Raw genomic sequence first — 21371 nt, forward strand, 5'->3', positions numbered from 1 at the left:
ATCAAATACCTTGCTGTTAAGAGATATTACTGTAGTATACATATCTATGTATGTTCAGTTAATGATGAATTCACTCTCTCCAATGTTTGTTACAACATAAAAATAATATAAATCCAGTAGCCTCTTTTGGTTCAAAAGTATATTTTTAGGATCAACTCTAGTTTGGGGAGAAAATATTGTGAACTTAGAAAAGCACCTTATAGCTAAGCTGTGCTTCACCTCTCAATCAGTGTATTCCCAAGTAGTTCCAGTTAAATGCAGAGAATGACTTCAGGATCGAAATTATATTAAACTAAACTTGTCCCAAAAAATCCAAGATAACTAGCAGTTTGAGGAAGAAAAACATGATTGTGTGAGACCGTTATAAGGATTTCCCCCTCTAAATTGCTGCTTTAATACTTCGCTACATGCTTTACAACAAAGGCAGGGAGTCTGATTTTGGATGTTGTTGGAATATAATTCTTATCAGCCCCGCCAATATGGCCACTGCTCAGGTATGATGAGAATTGTAGTCCAGCAATAGGTTACTGGTTCCCCACTCCTTTAACAGCACCAAACTAAAATATGATGCTCAATATATACAAAAAATATAATACTGATTTCAGACTATATCATCTGTGCTGACCACATTAATCTGCAGTCCATCATTCAGAGCACCAAGGATAACTACAGGGAGTTAACTAACACACACACACACACACACACACACACACACACACACACACACACAGAGAGAGAGAGAGAGAGAGAGAGAGAGAGAGAGAGAGAGAGAGAGAGAGAGAGAGAGAGAGAGAGAGAGAGAGCTTCTATGGGGAAGCATCCTAAATTGCCCTTCAAAGTACTGAAATAGATGGGCATTGCTTATTCAATGGATCATCTTTAGCTAAAGCTGCACAAGTGAGACTACTGCACCTAAAATTTGAACATTTTCCCAACAATGAAAGAGAAATGCCTTTAACATGACATCAGAGGAAGGGAAATCAGCTCCTATCCATACATATGCCAAGTAAAATATATTCTGCTGAAAGAAAGGGAAAAGACCAGCAGAAGCTGCCCGTGTAAAAGCAAGAATTTCTGCTTCTGCACCAACATGAACCAGTGCTGGTATGAGAGCCATAACTGAGCCCCTTCCCCCAAGTTCTTCATCCTGGGCTCTATTTCTAGCTTAAAAATCATAATTAACTTATCAAGCTAGTGAAGAGCACTAGCATTAAAAACTTCTATCCTTATAATAGAAAAACAAGCTCCTTCCATATAGCACTCTGAAAATATCACTGATATTATAAATTTACAAGACTGTACTCTGAAATAAGCTCATGGACACTGGGGATGCTCCCAGAAGAGTGGCTCCCAGCATGATCCAATCATTGCTCTTCTGTTGTAAGCTACAAATGGAATTAATTTTCCACACTATTGGCCAATGTACTGCACTTTTTCTGTGTGTATATCCCACTATGTTCTCTCTACATCAGTAAGTGTGATACAGCTGCTGGGGTGTGACCAACACACATTCATTACAACCTTTGTGGTGCAGGCCATTTTATGACCCCCACTTATTTTTAAAATTAACCTTGATTATTGCTAAAATGCTTTCCTGGCTATTTTGTTTATGAAAAAGTATAGTGTTATAACACCATCATGTTAATTTATTTTAATACTAAAACACTATACTATAACAGTACTATAGTGCTATAATACTATACTATTAAAAAACTAATTTAAAAAAATACGTTCAGTTACCGCCATTTTAGCAACATGGTTAATGATGGTGAGCAGAGTGGTTTGTTTGTTTTTTAAAAAAACCCACATCTATCTATCTATAAAAAAAAGTATAATGAGCCATATCCAACACTGCAGCTCTGCTGGCAAAAGGAATTTCTGTGCCTGCAATGGAGCTTGCTCTTTTTCTCCTATCCCCTCTAGCCCACTGCACACTCTCAAAATTAGCTCCAGAAGATTGGGGACCCTCAGGAGCAGTTGTAGGAGGCTTATGGGATGGAGGAGAGGAAATGGAAATCCCATTGTCCCAGCAGACTCCCCACTGGTGAGCATTAGTTACAACCCAATCAATGTGTACTGAGTTGTTGGGAGGAAGGGAGGGCTATAACTTTAATAAATAATAAATAAGTTCACTTCCCCAGTCTGTTACTGTTCTTTTCAAACCCTCACCTTGTTAAGATATGAGTAGCACTAAAGGCACCTAAACCTGTGGAGATTGTGCTCCTCTTCCATTCTTTGGAATAAGAATTTCTGTGGTTTGTGAAAAGACAAAAGAACCACAGGGAAAATGCAGGATGACAATAATTGAATGCCCCATAAAAAGTGAATAAATAAAGTGCAGTGATTCTACACTGAAAGCTTAATGTGGAAGTACCCTGATTAGTAAACATCAAGCTCAGTCTGCTAAACACTTTCAGTGGAACAGATTAATCATGTTTTACTTCTTGAACTAGTAATGAAATGCAGTTCAGAAATATGTATCAAAAATCAAGCACCCACTCTTTCCCAAGAAAAAAATGTAGATAAAAGTAATTTAACGTGGCTCCATTCAGCTATGGGATCCTTTGTGTTGGAAAATCACCTGATTCAGCCTATATATAAAATGATAGCAGCAGCAACAATAACCTACCTCCCAGGGCTGATGAGACTGATGAATGAGACAGGTATAAATAAAGCACTTTGAACAATGAAAGTGCTACGCAAAATACAGACAAGGAAAATAGCACGCACTGTCATGCATACCAAGATCCAAAGAAATGTTACCCAAGCTTGTCTTGATATCATCTGCTGGTAGCTCTGCTGGATAAACAACAGGCCTTGGCTCTTGTGGTGCGCCTTCTTTGCAATCTACACCCATGTATCCAGGGCAGCATCTCCATTCCAGTTCTGTTACTGTTTTATATGCTACTGTATATTTAGGTCTGAAACTTGTACGATACCTGCAATAAATAAAATAAATAAAATAAAAATGGGTGGCATTAAAATACTCTAGAGATCTTTATTGTATTTCTGAAATAAAACACACACAAAAATTCAAGAAATTTCTTATAGAGAAGGAAGCACAATGGCAGAACAGGAAATTATCTGACCAAAGAGTCCTAAGTAAGCTTAGCATTCATGGAATAAAAGAAGAAGCCCTCTTGTGGATCAGGAACTAGTTAAGTAACAGGAAGCACAGAGTGGGAATAAGTGGACAGTTCTCCCAATGGAGGGATGAAAGTGGAGCCCCCCAAGAATTGGTATTCAGACTTTTTTTGTTTAACTTATTCAAAAATGATCTATATTAAGGGATGAGCAGTAGAGTTGCCAGGTCAGAAGCATCCCGAACCCTGACATTTCAGGGATGGGTGTGATGTTCCTATATTAATGTATATATGGTAAGTGTTGTTGTTTAGAAGATACATGGTAAGTGGAGTGAAAGAGGAGGGGGAGTGAATGGGCAGTAGAATGCTAGATGATTGGCTGAGTGTTTAAAATGGCTGAACGTATAAAAGGAAGAGAGAGAGTGGAATCTGGGGGGAGAAGAGAAAGAGTGGGTTGTTTGGTGGGGTTTGAGAGAGTTGTTTGCCAGGAGAGAGTGGAGAAGGAGGGGGGTGGAGTTCGGATTAGTATTGAGTAAAACCATATGCTTATGTGCCTTAAGAAGAAATCTTGTTAATCTTGTTAGTTTTGTTATCTTTAATAAATACTTAATTTGGTTTACCAAAGGCCTGATCCTTGGCTGGGGTTTCACAGACCAGAAGGGAGGGTAAGGTAATGACCAAGGCTGAAGGGGAACTGTAACAAATGGTGGCAGCGGTGAAGAGAATAACAATACCAGTATTCAGAGTCTCTGGGAATACTAGTATTAGGACGTGACTGGTGGTTGCCTAGCAGGGGGATCTGTTGAGATCTGTGCTAGAGCGGGGAGAGAAAAAATAAAAAAGGACAGTCCGGACTGGTGGAGTCCCTGGTGGTGCCTAGTGACAGGCAGTAGCCACGCGCAGGTAGGAACCTGACAGGGAGAGCCAGGGAAGGGCGCCACAATGGGCCCTAGTGATGTCATTAATCATGATACATTAAGCATCAACCACAGTAGCTTGGAGCATACCATTCAAACAAAAACATTTCTCTTGTTGGAGTAGATATGGTTAGGATTGTACTGTTGGTAAGGCATGACTAGGGATCCTTTGCAAAGATATCCATATCCAAGCAGAGTTAGCAACCCTGTGCCTTGAATGCCCTGCCCCTGCCTTTTCATATGGCATCTTTACAGATTTGACCCTTCACTTCAGAAAGAGGTTTGAGAAATGAATGAAAGATTGTCTACCCCTTTCTGCCTACCCTGTGGGCCGCTATAAACTCATTCTGACAGCCAGACCAATTCCAGTGAGTAATAACTGACAGAGAAAAAACACTACCTTCAGAAGCAGTAGCTTGGGAACAACAGCAATTGCAGCCACACTTCCCAGCATGTGAATTCTCTTTTACCACTATTGGGCAAGAAACAAACTGTCATGCAACTAACAAGGTGCATCACCAGTGGGTTTAAGGGGATTGAGCTGGGTGCATGGAACCGCTGTTGTTGCTTCTATGGATGTAAGGGAGTGAGGTTAAAGGTAAATGAAATGCAAACAGAAAAATAAAAATAAAAGACAGTGATGATTTCCTAAATGAAATACCATACCAACCACCATAAGATTCCTATGAGTAAGGCAGAACACTTGGCATCCCACAACCAGCCAGGATTCCTAATCAAAAATCAAAACTAAAAAATCCTGGCAGCTAGTTAGCCAAGGTCACAGAACCCGCCATGCAGCGCAACCTGACCCGGGGGCTGCAGTTAGTGCAGAATGCTGTGATACAATTGCTGATATAGACCCTATCAGCACGTAATATCTCCCCTCTGAAATCTGTACTGGTTGCCGATTTGCTACCAGGCCATGTTCAAGGTGTGCTTTCCATGTTATGGGTGCCACATAGTACTTGTTCTGCTCTTGTAAGAAATCGATCCTTAAGTGTGGCAGCACCTAATCTTTGGAACCCCCTCTTATTGACATTAGGTAGGCACTTTCATTGTAGTTTTTTTGGCACTTTCTAAAAACAATTTTTTAAAGGAAAGCTTACCCAGACATGTAGAAGTTATTTTTTTATGTTTTTGTTGGTTTTATTTTGAACGTTTTTAAATACCTGTTTTTGCCAATAATTGTACTGTTTTAATTCCTTCTGTAAACCACTTTGAAGTTTTTTACAACAAAGCAGTATATAAATGTTGTAAATAAAATACATAAATAAATTTCAGAGTCACTGTGGCCCTTGGGTCTATTTCCTCTTTTAGGAACAAAGGAATGTGCCTTATATTGACACAGGCCATTTGGTACCATCTAGCTCAGTACTGATGACATGAACTAGCATTGGCTTTCCAGGATTCTAGGCAATAGTCTTTTCCAGAAATTGAATTTTGGACCTTTGCATGCAAAGCATATGCCCTACTACTGAGCTACAGCCCTTCCCCTGTTTAAAAAAGTATCTTTTAAAATTGTTCTTTTCATTTCACTAATGAACTCACAACATACCTAGAGCAAAAGCACACCATTCATTTAAAGCACATTCAACACACATTTGAAGCACATGAATCCCACCACAGAATCATGGGAACTGTAGTTTGTTAAGGGTGGTGACAACTATAACCATGAGGGGGAAACTGCACTGCCCAGGATTCCTTGGGAGAAGTCATGCACTTTAAATGCAAGTTGGATGTGCTTTAAATGTATTGTGTGGATCTACTTCATAAACTTAGCCTGCATGTAAATTGTTTTAATTAATTTTTTAAAATGGAAATCAGCTACAAAGTTTACTGGGTGACCAGGGGCTACTCACTGTCTCTCAGCCTAATCTGCCCCTCAGAGTGAAAACAGCAGAGGGGACCATGACTACCCCAAGAATGAAGGGCACACTTAAAATGTAGAAGAAACAATAATGTGCAGCCATACTGTGAAATCAGATACTTATCAGAACATAGTATGAGGAAATATTTATATAAGCATGACTGTAAAAATATTTATTATTTACATAATCTGAGTTCCAACATGTGTAACTACGCTCTCAAGGAACACAGCACAGGACTTCAGGCCACAGGTTGAGAAGGGAGTCTGTGTCTCGGTGCAAATCTTGAGGCAAAGAGATTTCTTCCTGCTTTTTGGTCAGAGCTCCTTCGCATCACCTCAGCTGTATTCTACTGCCCACTCCCTTGGGCCTAGGGTAGGTAATCTCTTCTACCTGTTGTTTCTCATAGCAGTAGGGACTTTTTTCTCTTTAGTTTAAAGTTATGAATGGGTTAATATATTAATGATGGATGCTGCCATGAACCCAGTAATTTTGTATTGCTATTCTTCACTTTTTTTTCAATAAAATAAAGTGTTGCTTTAACCTGGCTTGGACGTGCATTTCTTAAGGTTATATACACACTATTTAGGCACATTTCAGGGCAAAGCACCTGGTTTATCCCTAGCAAAAGATCCCCCTCCTCTCAAGTAGGTGTGTTTAATGGGATACATGGGTGACAGGTTAACACACTCAGGTTCCCAATAGACACATGCATTTACAGAAGCTTGATGAAGATGTTGATCCAGTGTTCAGCAGCTGTGAAAAAGGCAAATTCCATGCTAGGAATTGAAAATAAAACCACCAATACTATAATGCCATCATACAAAGCTACAGTGCAACTGTTTTTGGAATTGCTAGTCGGGCGGTATATAAATTTAATAAATAAATAAAAATAAAATAAATAAATAAAATACTCTGTATGCTTCTGGTTGCCTCACCTCAAAAATTATATTGTAGAGCTGAAAAGGTTACAGAAAAGGGTAACCAAAATGATCAAGAGAATGGAGGAAAGGTTGCAGCATTTGGGGATTTTTAGTTTAGAGAAAAGACAAGACAAGGTGACATAACAGAAGTGTATAGAACTATCCATGGCATGGAGAAAGTGGACAGATAAAAGTTTGGTCAACACTAATTTTATTGCCAATGATGTTTGATCGATTTTAGGGTAACTTTGTGTCGCTGATTCCGAATATGGCATCGGTTTTGCTAGATTGGCTCTAATTTTTGAGATAATAGATGCCCCCATTGAAAAACATAACAAATTCAAAAAATTTAATGGTCAGGCATAGCCTACCCACAAATGACATGGAAACTGTCTCAAATCATACAAGAGTAAACACATGAAATACCTAATAGCATTGTATTCAGTACAATAACATTAAAACAAAGTAAGCTGATTCAGATAATCACAATTAATGCATAGAAAAACGCTGTGTGTACGATTTTCTTTTATGTGGGGCATCAGGACAATCACGTTGGAGGCTCCAGCAGTAGTCTGCCATCATGTGTCTGTCCCATCTGCCTTGATACCTTTCCTCCATCACCTTTATATCCTGATGGAACCTCTCCCCTTGTTCCTCACTAAAATCACCAAGATTATCCGGAAATCTGTCTAAGTGGCTATGGAGATAGTGTACCTTTATGCTCATATTAGTACCCAAATGTTTAAAGTTAGTGAGCATGTTTTGCACCAATTCTTCATAATTGTCTGCTTTGTGGTTAGTTTTTCCATAGTCAGTCCAAGGAACGATCTCAAATGTATTTGCAGCAATCACCATCTTCGTCCAAGGCCTTAACAAATTGCTTCATCAGTCCAAGCTTGATATGGAGTGGTGGGAGAATGCTTTTTTCTCTGTCAACCAATGGCTTGTTAATGATGTTTGCTGCACCTACAGTCATGTGTTCCATTGAAGGCCATGTCACTTTTTTCCAATGATCTCGCTTTGCCCTACTATCCCATAAGCAGATGAAACAAGGGTACTTCGTGTATCCACTTTGCTGCCCAAGCAAGAAGTTCACCATCTTTAGAGCAACACAAATAGACCACTGGTGCTCATGATTGCAGAGCTTCTGCAAGACCATTTTGATATTTTCATATTCTTCTTTAAGTTTTGTTGAGTGAGCAATTGGAAGAGATGCATAGCGGTTACCATTGTGCAATAAAACACATTTCAAGCTTCTGGTGGAGCTGTCTATAAAAAGCCGCCAATCTTCTGGTCGATATTCCGGTAGTCCCATTTGGAGAAGAAGTCCAGGAATGTTATTGCAGTATACAAGTTCTTCATCTTGGCTGAAGTATGGAAGAAGTCCCTCCTCTCTTGTCCGATAAGCTGTTATGTTAGCTTCTGGCTGTAGACAGTTCTTTTCCATTAGCCTGGATGCTAAAAGTTCAGATGCTTGCTTTGACCGACTGAGGTCTCGTATCAGATCATTGAGTTCTTTTTGGGAGAACTGCTCAGGTGCTGAAAAGCTTCTTCATATCCACTTCCAGGGCTACCACCTGTGCTACACTCCATGTCCAGCATTTCCTCGACATCTGACAATGGAAGGTCAGGCAGTGAGGTAAACATTGGTATGGGAACGTCTTCACTGTGTGGCACAGGTTGCCTTGCTGAGTCCAAATCAGGATACTCCCACTTATGTTTCTTGTAGTGATTGAAGCCTTTCACATTCACAACACAAAAATAACAATCATTGTAATGGTTTTGCGGCTCTCGCCACACCATAGGCACACCAAAGTTTAAGCGTTTCCTTTCTCCATTTTTCCACTGTCGTAGGCACTCTACACAGGTTTTGCAAACCTTATGGGGAGCCCAAGCTTCACTCCAAAATAAACAAGATATGCTTGTTTTACAAAGTCAGCGATGTTTTTTCTTTGTTTTTGCAGAGTGTATTCGCCACAAATGTACAGTAGGGCCCCACTTCCCGGCGCTCCGCTTCCCGGTGTTCCGCTAATGCGGCGGCTTTTGTTTTCAATTTTGAAGCCAATTTTGCAGCTTTTGCAGCATTTCTGTGTCATTTTCGCACAACGCGCCCCATTAAAGTCAATGCGGTTCTGCTTTACAGAGTTTTCCGCTTTATGGCGGGGGTCCGGAGTGGAACCCGCCATATAAGAGGGGCCCTACCGTAGCAGAATGCATTAGGATTGTTTAAGCAGCCTCTTCATGACGAACTCATATTCCTCTTCACACACACACACAAAAGTATCAATATGATATTATATGCAATGGATAAACTTGCAAAACAATGTTCAAGAGTAAAAAGACAGACCAAACCCTGCTGCATATGTCAGCAGCTACAGGTCGTTTCTTTGTTTTTGCAGAGTGTATTCGCCACAAATGTACAGTAGGGCCCCGCTTCCCGGCACTCCACTTCCCGGCGTTCCGCTAATGCGGCGGCTTTCATTTTCAATTTTGAAGCCAATTTTGCCGCTTTTGCAGCATTTTTGCGTCATTTTCACACAACGCGCCCCATTAAAGTCAATGCAGTTCCGCTTTACAGCATTTTCCGCTTTACGGCGGGAGTCCAGAATGGAACCCGCCGTATAAGTGGGGCCCTACTGTAGCAGAATGCATTAGGATTGTTTAAGCAGCCTCTTCGTGATGAACTCATATTCCTCTTCACACACACACAAAAAAGTATCAATATGATATTATATGCAATGGATAAACTTGCAAAACAATGTTCAAGAGTAAAAAGACAGACCAAACCCTGCTGCATATGTCAGCAGCTACAGGTCGTATTGGGGTACAATCATCATTTGAGGGGTATCCATTATCTCAAAAACTAGAGCCAATTCAGCAAAACTAATGTCATTTTTGGATTTAGCACCCCCAAAATACCCTAAAGTCATTCAAACATCCTTGGCAACTAAAAAAACATTTTTTTTTTGTTGGGCTGTGTAATGTGCAGAGTGCCCCAACTAGCCCCAACACTTGAAGACTTCCAGGGTTTAATTTCCAGGCAGAGTTTAGCCTCAGAATCTCTCCTGTTTAAAAATTAAACTCTGCCTTCAGGCTATGATCCACAAACCACTGCAGCAGAATCATTTAGATGGACATCTACCAGCACAAGATGGTATCCTTGGGTTGTATTCAACTAAGAGTAGACCCATTAAATTTAATGAACCGAAACTAGTTGTGTATTAACTTCAATGGGTCTACTTTGAGTGGGATTAGCATTGAATACGACCCCTTGTACCCAACATAACATAAATTAATCTAGAAAAACTACCACCCACTAGATCCATATTCAAAATTCTCTCACACCAATGACATTTAAAGAACCCTGTTGGATCTAACCAAGGGTCTACATAACCCAGGCAAAAGGAATGAGAGAACTCAACCTGTAAACTTCTTAAGAATTCCCTCCCAGCCTGACCAGCAACAGGAGACAAGGAGGCACCAGGGCAAGCACAGCCCCTCTTTCAGTTACCCTCATTTCTTCCTCAGTCAAAAAATGCCAACCTTACCGAGCCCATTCCTTAGAGGTCTGTGCTAGAACCAGGCGCTTCCTGGCAGCAGCCTTTTTCAGAAAGGGTGGGGATCCTTTTTTTTGCCAAAGGGCCACACTCCCTAGTAGAGAACCTTCTGGGGTCACCAGCCAGTGGCGGGTGAGGCCAGAGCCAAAATTAGATCAAGCAAAAATAGAGGGGGGGGGGAGAGGGAAAATCGGGGAAACACGTAGCTTTGTATAACAGGCAATATGCCAGCCACACAAAAGTCAGAGGCCATGGAATCATAAGAGTAGGAAAGGGCTGAAAAGGCCATCAAGTCGAACCCACTGCTCAGTGCAGGTTTCTGCACGCACATACCCTCACCTCTTCCCTTGCTCTATTCAGGCAAATAGGAGTCATTATCACAGTTCAGGGACATATCCCAGACAGGCAAAGCAATGGAAATGGACTGCCTTCAAGTAGATCCAGACTTATGGTGACCCTACGAATAGGATTTTCGTGGTAACTTCCTTGGCACTGTCACTACTGCCCATTTGCTTTCAAACTGTAAGCACTCAGTTCCAGTGGGTCTTTTTAAAAACTCTGTAAGTAAGGAATAGTGCCTGCTTTTCTTTTTTTCTCCTCCCTCTCCATCCCTTTTCCTTTTGTGCTGTATCTTCTAGACTGCAAGCTGGAGGGAAGGGATGGACTTATCACTGACATATGCAAGCTGCTCTGAGAAACCCCCCCCCAAGTTTGGGGCCTGCATGGCCATCCACAGGATGATGGCAAGACAAGTGCAAGCTCCTCCTCCCCTTGTCACTCTTTGCAAGCTTTGAGAAATCCGGTGAACGAGGCACAACTGCAAGGAGGAGGAGGGGCAGCAGTGGGCCCCTTACTTGGGCATGGATCTTGGCAGATGCCTAGTGGTATTGACACCTGATGTCATCCCCCTGAATAGTACCCTTATTTCATTGTTTTGTTGTCAGTGGTGTAGTGGAGCAGGAATGTTGGAAGCTTAGCTCCAATGTTTTTAAAAGACATTCTGGTGTTCTGCTTTTTGCAGTAAATATATGTCGGGAAAATTGCTCACTTGTCCTTCGATCTGTTTATAAACTATTAAAAATGAGCCTGACTGCCATGAGAAATGGCAGGGCATGTGTGCAACATGGTACATTGACATGGTTCAATGTTGTATCCCCTCATCCTTCCTCCATGGAGGATTCGGAGGCACACACAGGTGTGGCTTACCCCTTTTTATCTTCATAATATAACTGGGAGGTAGGGTAGGCTCAGACAGTGATTAGCCCAAGGTTTATAAACCGGTTTAATGTATTTTCATTATTCTCTCGCCATGTCTCCAGAAGGTTGTCCACAGCATATGAGTGCTGTTGGAATAGGCAAATATTGCATGGTCACTTTAAGGCATATTTGGGGGATATCCCATGTACCTGTTTTAACACAATGTAACTTCCTTATGGGCGGGGTTAGTTACCTGGTTTCCTCCTTCCTTTGTCCTGGGGGATTTTTGAATATTCTCCATTGCTGATCTTCCTACCTTTGAGAGAGGCTGCATGGCATGATGCTCTCTCTAAGAGCATCATTACAAACACCAAGATGGATTGAGACTTCTATATTTTTCTTTCTTCTAAGCTAGAGCCTATCTTCTTCTGAACATGTGAAGAGGTTGTGAGTAAACATTCTTTTCTTTTACCTAAAGGATTGTGCCTGTTGTTATTTAAACCCAGGGAAGGTGGGCTGGTTTATATTCTCATTCTGCTGCTTGTATTTTTACAACTCTGCTAAGAAATAGGACCAACCAAATTAGTTCCTATTTCTGTGTGTATTTTTATAATACCGAACAGGTTATGTTGCCCAGAAATAGTTGAGAATTAAGCCAGATTTTTCAGGTTTTATTTTAAGTATTTTTGTGTGTTTTGTTTTCCCCTTTGCTCTGTATCAGGCACCAACTTTAAAAGAGACTAATTTTTGCTGCAGTTACTTCCTTGAGTTGTTTTAGCATAACAAAAGCTCTTCTCAGACCAGGAAGCATGTATCAGCAAAGCAGAGATTTTTCAAGAAGAATGCCTGAACTATCCGCTGTTAACTTTGACCAGTGGAGTAGAATCATGATTATTTTAGCTGCAGAGAAAGCTCTATGCTGTATCGAAAAACCTAAACCAGAAGGGAATGACCAAGAAGCTAGTGTTTGGCAGGACAAAGATTCTCTTGCAAAAGCTATAATATTTGATTCTCTGAGGGATGATCAGCTTATTTATATAAATGAATGTAAATCTGCCTCGGACATGCTAGACAAACTTCAAACAGCTTTCGGATTTCAAAGCTTTAGATGCCAAACCATGCTGATTAAAGAGATAGCGAATTTAAAATTGCAGACAAAGGAAAATTGTGAAAAACATATCACTTCCTTGTTGCTTATTTTCAACAAATTGAGATTGGCTGGGCTTGATTTTAACCACCAACAGAAGTTGGGTTTTCTTTTGGGATCTCTTGGAAAGAGATTTGATCCTTTTATTTCTCTTTTAAACCGCAACCCTGAGATTCTTTTTGAGGAAGCTCTTGCAAAATTAAGAGAGGAATGTGTGATCCAAAGAGACTCAAATGATAATGGATCAAATTACATGGCTAGCAGGGATAAAGGGAAGGGAAAAGCCCCTCCCAAGAGCCAATCACAATGCTGTTTTTCATGTGGGAGGCGCGGTCACCTGGCTAGGGACTGTGACTCACCCAAAGGTTCAACAGTCAATGGCAGCTCTCCCAATTTTAAACAAAGAGAACAAAGGGAGCATGCTTTCCCAAAGCACCCTGCAGAGAGGAATCCAAAGAAAGCAAAGGAAGAAATTTCCTTTTAACGCACAAAGGTCTTGTGGCAAATAATTACAAACAAAAATCAAACAATTGGATTTTAGACAGTGGATGTACAAATCACAGTTGTTATAATGAAGATTTATTTGATGAAATAAACAGTGATACTGAAGGAAGAATCCAGACTGCCAATGGTCAATATATGAACATTAATGGATCTGGATCCATTGCTCTAAGGTGCAAGGTACCTGATCAAACCATAGTAAATGTGGCAGATCATGTTTTATATGTCCCAGACTTAAACTGCAATATACTGAGCATCTCAGCTTTAGACAAGAAAGGATTTGCAATACATTTCCAGGATGGAAAGTGTACAGTGAGCAAAGATGATGAATTGTTTGCACTAGCTTATGAAAATGATGGTGTTTATGAACTGAGTCTTACAGCTGAACAAGCAAACACGGCCATGGTGGACAAGGAAGAGACCAGCCTAGAACTTTGGCACAGATGACTGGGACATCGCAATCCAAAGGCGATCCTACAGCTACAAAAGCAGAACCTTGCCACAGGTATCAAGGTAAACCAACAGAACCATGATAAAGCAAGAAGGTGCATAAATTGCATTGAGGAAAAGGGTGTTAGAACTGAGACAAAAGAAGACAAAAGGAGCACGTTCAGAGACACTCCTAATGTCAATATTGGTTTGACATTTCCTTCTACTGCAGACAGTCTGCAGCAGCTGTGTAGGGCCTACTCAGTTTGCTACAGTTGCACAATCACAAGCTTCCTTGTGCACCACTGGCAGCTGGTGGGCAACAATGCCCCTTTGAAATAGGCTTCTTGCCCAGGTCTGAACTTGTGGCAGGGCATGTAACCATATAGACACTTACTGCGCTGGTTAACTTTAGGCTGGCCCTGCAACCAAGGAGACCTGCGCAGGGGTTAGAAAGCACAGAATGTCCTTCAAGCCATTCTGTCCTCCCAACCGCACTACACACATGCTGCTTAACATTGCAATTGTTTGTTGCCTCAGTTTATAAATAAAGAGAAAACTTTTTTGTGGGGATGATTGAGGGACGCTGCTTATCCAGATGTTCTGTGTTTCAGGGTTTTTTTCCAAGTGGAAAAAAAAGGGCATACCGGAGTCATTGTCCTCTTTCTGCCCATGGGAGGGGTTCACAACCAAAGGTTTCACTAATTCCCTACAAAGCATTTTAATGGACCTGCATATATCACTGTTTCCAGAAAGTTGATGTCAACACTGAAGCTGTGTGTATATCTAAGAAAATTTAATATGCAGTAAAGAAAAGACCCATAAATTTGATTTAGTGGAAAAGCAGCAATACAAGCAAACATAAGTGGAGGGATTCTTGGCATAGAAGTCCTTTGAATTGTCCTTTTATCAGAGGGAGAGATGTAAACTGGGGATACAAGAAAGGATTTTGGGTAAAAACTTGGAATTAACTATAAAGAAGGAACTCATAGTGCCAAAACAAAATATATAATAACATTGAACATATTACACAGGTGTTAATTGGAGAGCTGTTTCCTGAATTAAAAATTGTTGTCCATTATAAACTGGGCTGTAGCAGTTCTAACCTCATTGCTCATTCCCTCAGCATGCACTCCGACTGTCATTTCTGCGGAACTGCTGCTGGTATGCTGGCAGTTCGGCCTCGTCAGACGCATCAAATACTTCCTGCAGAATATGTCCTCTGCTCTCACAGATGTTGTGTAATACCACACAGGAATTTACCACACTAACAAAGTTTTCCTCAGCAATGGGAAGGCAAGCAGTTAGACGTCTCCACCTAGATTTTAAATGTCCAAAACTTCTTTCCACCACATTTCTGCAGCGGTTAAACACTCTATTAAAACCCATCTTGCAGTTGTCCAGCTGTCCGCCATAGGGCTTCATCAGCCACCTGTGCATTGGGTAGGCGCATCAGCAAGGATGAGTGGAGGCACCTGAATCCCCAATTGTTATTGTGGGGTTCCCAGGTACGTAGACCCCAGCATCCATTGCTTGATAGATTGCTGAATTCCAAAAGTCAAAGGAGTCATGATTTCTCCCACTCCAACCAACATCAATGTTTATGAAACGTCCAGTATGGTCACAAGTCCCTTGCAACAATATTGAATAAAAACCCTTGCGGTTTAAGAATTCCTCGCCCTGTCAGGTGCGAGCCATTATCGGAATGTGACATCCATCTACAACCCCAACAACCTGGGGGAATCCCATGGCCACACAACCGTCCATTATCTGTAACATAATGAAATCACATTATTCCTGTTGTGTATCATTGCTGTTGGGCAAATATATTTTAATACACAGGAGGGACCCCCCATGACTACAAATCTGACCCCCAATATTTCTGCAGACGCTCTTGGCTCTGGTTTAAGTACAATAGCAACTACCCTTTAAGAGAAGACTACAGTTGGATACGAACGTGGCTGGAAGAACAAGAAAGAAGTGTGGTTTTGCTCCTCAGGGTTTGTTGGTGACATGAGAGGAAGGTGATTAAAGAGAGCCAGTGTGGTGTAGAGGTTATAGAGTGCTGGAGTAAGGCCAGGTTCAACTCTCCAGTCAGCCATGAACCTCCTAGGGTGGCCTCAGGCCAGGCACCTTCTCTCAGCCTAACCTACCTCACAGGGTTGTTGTGAGAGTGAAATGGGGAGGTGGAGAAGCATATATGCTACCCTGAGCTCCTGGGAAAAAAGGCAGGTTTTTATATAAAAATAAAACAAACACCAAGATCACTTCAAGGCCTCACCATCAACACAATCTGACCTTGAGCCTCCCACCAAAGAGAATCCACAGGGCACTGTTTTAGTGGTTGATTTTAATTCTGAACTGAACTTTTAACTAAAAGAGAATGAATATAAAGATGTGTAATGTACTGCCTTCAAGTCGATTCCGACTTATGGAGACCCTATGAACAGGGTTTTCATGAGGCTGAGGGGCAGTGACTGGCCCAAGGTCATCCAGTGATCTTCATGGCTATGTGGGGATTCAAACCCTGGTCTCCCAGGTCATAGTCCAACACCTTAACCACTACACCACACTGGCTCTTTTCCATTTACAGAGGGTTAAAGACATTCCAACAACAATAAGTCACTATATACAGTAACACGTGTCCTAAAAATTATCATAACAATATCTTGAAGTCCATAACAAAAATCCAAACACAACGCACTCATACATTTTCCGAAGAATGGAAAATATCTTTTATATATTTATATATATATATATATGAATCAATTAAGACCCACTGCATTCAATGGGATTTACTACCAAGAAGGTGCATGGGACTGGTGCAGTCCTATAATCAAACTATTGGCATGAACATTCCTTCAAAAATATATATAAAGGTTGCCACCTGTAAGCCTGCCACAGTATGAAGCATCCAGCCATCCAGAGCGTCAGTGGGGGGAAATGAGGACAACATCAAGAGGCTTGTTGCAAGCAAATATACACATGGGGATCTAGTAATAATTATGAAACCAAAAACAACATTAAAAAGCAGGCCACTAATACCTAACCATAATTGTAACAATGTATTGGGGGGGATGTAGCAAAGCTGCAACTACAGAGCAGTAGCAGTGTAAGCTCATTAACCAAAAGCAAGGGCTCTCGAAGACGTCATTTGATTGTTATGCTTATGCCACAATAAATGTATGAGCCACAAACTTTTTTTAAAGCTAAAAATAGTATTTTAGAAAGTTAAAAACAAACGGTACCTTCCCTTTCCTCCCCCCCCCCCATTTTGTACTACTCAACGCCTGCCCTGGAGAATAAAAAATCACCTCCCTTACTCAGCCCTGGCAACCTCTAACTTGATGCCATGAGCAGTGGCTGGCTGCACCCCAGAGCTGCAACTTTTAAAATGACAGCTTTCTCTATAGCTTGAGGTGAACCAAGCAAAGTCAATTGGGGCACAAAGCGAGCAAGCAGGTAGTGTAAGGGGAAATGATCCGACGTGACGATCAGCTGTCAGAACGCCCCAAAATCCTGCCATTTTGAACCATTCTACATCCCAGAAGAGAAAACAATTGCGAGTTTGAAAAGGGGGGGGGAGAGAGAAGAAAAACAAGAGCACTGTCTCCAAGGATGTCAGAAAAATCTGATCAATAATAACTATGCAAAGTGAAGCAAAGCAAAGCTCCATCTTGGGTAAGCTCCATTGCAACTCCCACCCTGCCTGGCTGAGGATTTCTTGCCTTGCGCCTGCTCACTTGCTGGCTCGCAAATTCAAATTTCGCGCTCTTGCGTCCAAGCGCCTGTGCGTTGTTGCAAGGGGGGGAGAGCACATGTCATATATTGAGAACCAATTGCCTCATAGGGGCGGAGTGAGAGGTGGGGCTTTGGGAAGAACCGAAAACAACGTGTTGAATGTGTGGGCGAAAAAAGAGCGGATTTCTTAACATTTTAAACAGCGCACGAACAAGAGAGTGGGGACTACCCAATCACAAAGCGAATAGGGAAAATGTGAATTATCCGGGTGAGTTTTGGACGGACCCTCAGTGTTGGAAGATGCAGGACAGACAAAAGAAAACAGATCTCAGTCACTCCTAACAAATTGTTTACACTGATATATCTTAACTTCAATAATTATGATTAAGAACATAAGAAGAGCCTGCTGGATGAGACCATTGGCCCATTTAGTACAGCATGCCATTCTCAGTGACCAACCAGAAGTCTATGGGAAGCCTGAAAGCAGGATTTGAGCACAAAAGCACTCTTCCAGCAACTGGTATTCAGAAGCATACTGTTTCTGACCATGAAGGCAAAGCATAGCCATCATGGCTAGTAACCATTGGTAGCCTTAACCTCCTTGTATTTTTCTAATCCTCTTTTAAAGCCATCCAAGTCGATAGTCATCACTGCCTCCTGTGAAATCGGATTCTTCATGCTGTGTGAAGAAGTATTTATCCTTCCACAATGTAGGATGGGGATCCTGTGAGAAGTACACCATCATATGTAAATGTGCAAGTACATATTTCACCACATATATGTTAGGAAACTGGCTGCTACAGCAAATCACAACATGTGCATTCTTCATATATGATGATGCACAGACAAAAAACACCTATTTTACTGCATGGAAGTGATCGTTCTAGTAGGGGAAAAAATGAAGACTCCTGCATGCTCCATGACATGTCAGCTACTGAAAAATAGATCATAGTCAAATAGAAATGTTGGCTGAACTAATTCAGAATAGCAGTACTGGGGTTGTTCCTATGGAAACATTAATGGTACTTTACCCAGTATGTCAGTTACTTCCAAGCTCTGTAATTGTTTACCACAATTTATTAAGTACATGCAGCAGGCTCGTAACTAAAATCATTACTAAAATGTAATATGTGAAGCTGTCTTCAACTACTTCAAAGTCCCTTTTTGGACCAGCTTAAAAACAATATTAAAAGCACTGTAAAGAATTGTCTACAGTCTCTTTTCTGTTACAACTTTATTCCAAGAAGGATCAGATACAACTAGTGAATACACCAATTTAATGCGATTGTACAGGTTTGGGATCTAGCCTTCTATGGATATTTTATCTGGTTTGATTGTCAATTCTTTTTTTAAAAAATGCACAAAACTTCAAGTTGCATAAAACATTGTATTTGTATTGAAAACTCTGCTGAAATGTCTGCAAAACTAAATATTTAGTATTAAACATTTAAAAGGGGAAATTAGGATAAAAAAAAACCTATACATATTTACTCGGAAGTTAAGTCCTGCTGTGTTCCATGGGAACATAGGACAGTGCACACTGAAAAGTTAGCTGAAGATTTGTAGTACACAAAACATCTAAACTATTCCTGTAGTGAGTAAGGGAAAGTAGGAAAATATAACATCCAGGCCACACTATCCTGTTTCCTTGCTCTTTTGTATAATATTGAACTGCAAAAGTAATTTAGCTAGGCTGAGTTTTCTTTGAACTATCTGCTGGAAACAACTAATAAGTGATTTAAAGTCATTTTAACTACTTTGAATTAGACCTAGCAAGTCTGATTCATACGCATAAACCTATGTCACACATTGATTTCTATATCTAAGATCTAAGGAAGACATCTGAGAAAGTTTGATAAATAAAGCTTTTCAATATTTAAAGAATATGTATCAATTCACTAAAATTGATTTAAGCAAGTTCCATTGTTCATTTGACTACAGTTTTCTTCTGAGAACTGAAATACTGAGATCTTAACAGCATTTTGAATTAACTTCAAATACATTAAATTTCAGTAATTGGTTAGTCTCATTGATCAGTTAAATGATCAGTTCATGGAAATCAGAGTGAAATGTCTACTAACTGATGTCTAATTCCATGAACCATGATTTGTATTCTGATTTCCATGAACCATTTAACTGATCCAAGTGCCATGTCTCACATTTTCAAAATATTCTCTTCTGTGTTTTCTAATGTTGAACTAGCAACTTCTAAAAAAAACTGTGCGTGTTGATTTAGGTATTATTTTATCACCTCTTACAGATTCTGATAAAGTTCATTAGCTGTTCATTCCCAATGATCATACCAATTGTAAATCAGAATTAAACTATATTACAAAACAAGTAAGAAGTAAAACTACAGATGCACACAAACAAGTGGAACTAGAGATTGTAAGTCCTATTTTGGAAGTGAAACTCGTATCTCCTCTCTCTGCTCCTGTATTCATCAATCATTCAATGAGTCATCTAGAAGTTTTGGGGCCTGAACTTTGTGAATCATTGCTTCAGAACAATGGATCATGGCATTAGAACTGAGCTATTGGACACAACTCTTTAATCTCAAGAAACTCATGTATTTAGCATAGGGAAAATCTGATTCAGCCATTCTTTCCATACCAATTGCACTGAAGTAGAAAGGATCATTTTTATAACCAATTCTTTGCAGTTAATTATAGTTAACAGACGTAACTGCATGAGTCAGCTATTATAATCTTCAGAGCTTTAATGACCGACATACCCCTCTTTCTCCATGCAAGATACAGCCAAAGCTAGATCTAGGGAGCCTGGCTAGATTACTATTCTCCCTAGATTACTTCAGGACATGGTCTGTTATAGAAAACAGAAATATTATAGGTTATATAACAGAACCACTCCCTTATTTTCATCTATTTGTTACTGGTGAATCCACAGCAGTTAAAATTCTCAAGCCATGAAATCATTTTGCTCCTCATGGGATTCAGCTTATTCTCTGTTATTGGCTATGCAGCATGAGAAGCTAAACACTCACAAAGCCAAATACTGAGCCATCTAACATGCTCAAATTTCTTAAGGTTGCTTCCTAAATCTTGAAACAGGAAAAAAAAGGATAAAATTGCCTTTGAAGTTGATTGGGGATTTCCACTGGTTTCCTAAATCATTCCTAAACATCAATGAATTAATTACTTCAGAGAAGTGTATGAAGTAATAATAACTACCACCTGCATTTTAATTTATTGGAAATAAGAACTGCACTGAATGACTGAACCTGCCTTCCTGAAATCAAGTAAATGCAGTCTTAGTGAAATCAGGAGGATGGATGGCATTTGAAGCAAGCTGTAGACCTCAAACTTAAATAACTTGTTCAGCATGTCTGTTGCTAGCATCAACCCAAATCTTTCAATGTAATGCATACTATCAAAAAGATTGCCATGCATTGCAATTGCCATGCAAGATTTTCCTGAGTTTTAAAAAACAAACAAGAAAGTAGAGTTTATCTGCATTTGTATCCTCAGAGCATTTCCTCCACCACCCTTTGTATATCATAGTATAAGATGGACATCCAGAGAGCAGGTTGGTACTAAAGATGTGTGCTGGAATATTCAGCTCCAGAGAAATAAAAAAACTTCAGACAGACTCTTGAGCTTTCTACCTTGTCATACAGTTATGCTATTATCAAAGCGCCCTTCCTGCCTGCTTGCAAGCAGCCTGTAACCTTCCAAAGCACCTTTATCCCATGTGTTCCTCCTCTCCTTCCCAGTTAATTAGCAACAGGAACCAGCAGGATAAACCTCTTTCTCTCTTTTTAATGCTCTTTCCATTCCCTGAATGAGGAAAAAAAATCCAAATGATTAACCCTGTCACCAAAGTGGTTTCTGGCAATCATGCTTCTTTTTTGAAGGAACATAGTTTAACACAATGAGAATGGGAAAACCTGGCAAATGAGTCATGAATGTGCTACAGGAAGGAAGGAGGGTCTGGAATATGCATTATGGCCAGGCACCGTGGGCCATTTGTCAAGACTTTTTTAAATGACTT

The 21371-nt window shown here is 40.4% G+C and overlaps 1 protein-coding gene across 4 annotated transcripts in view; it reads right to left on the reverse strand.

Annotated features, from left to right (window-relative positions):
* The window catches only part of EMILIN2 (elastin microfibril interfacer 2), a 79812-nt gene that overhangs the window by 40462 nt on the left and 17979 nt on the right, over positions 1 to 21371 (reverse strand). For 3 of the 4 annotated variants that reach the window (XM_061596234.1, XM_061596223.1, XM_061596201.1), the window contains exon 3: positions 2743 to 2939. In XM_061596234.1, coding sequence (XP_061452218.1) covers positions 2743 to 2939 — 197 coding nt within the window. The remainder of the gene's footprint in view (positions 1 to 2742; positions 2940 to 21371) is intronic. The other variant, XM_061596212.1, reaches the window with a different exon arrangement.

The sequence above is a fragment of the Rhineura floridana genome, chromosome 1 (genome assembly GCF_030035675.1).
Source record: "Rhineura floridana isolate rRhiFlo1 chromosome 1, rRhiFlo1.hap2, whole genome shotgun sequence".
Taxonomy (NCBI): domain Eukaryota; kingdom Metazoa; phylum Chordata; class Lepidosauria; order Squamata; family Rhineuridae; genus Rhineura; species Rhineura floridana.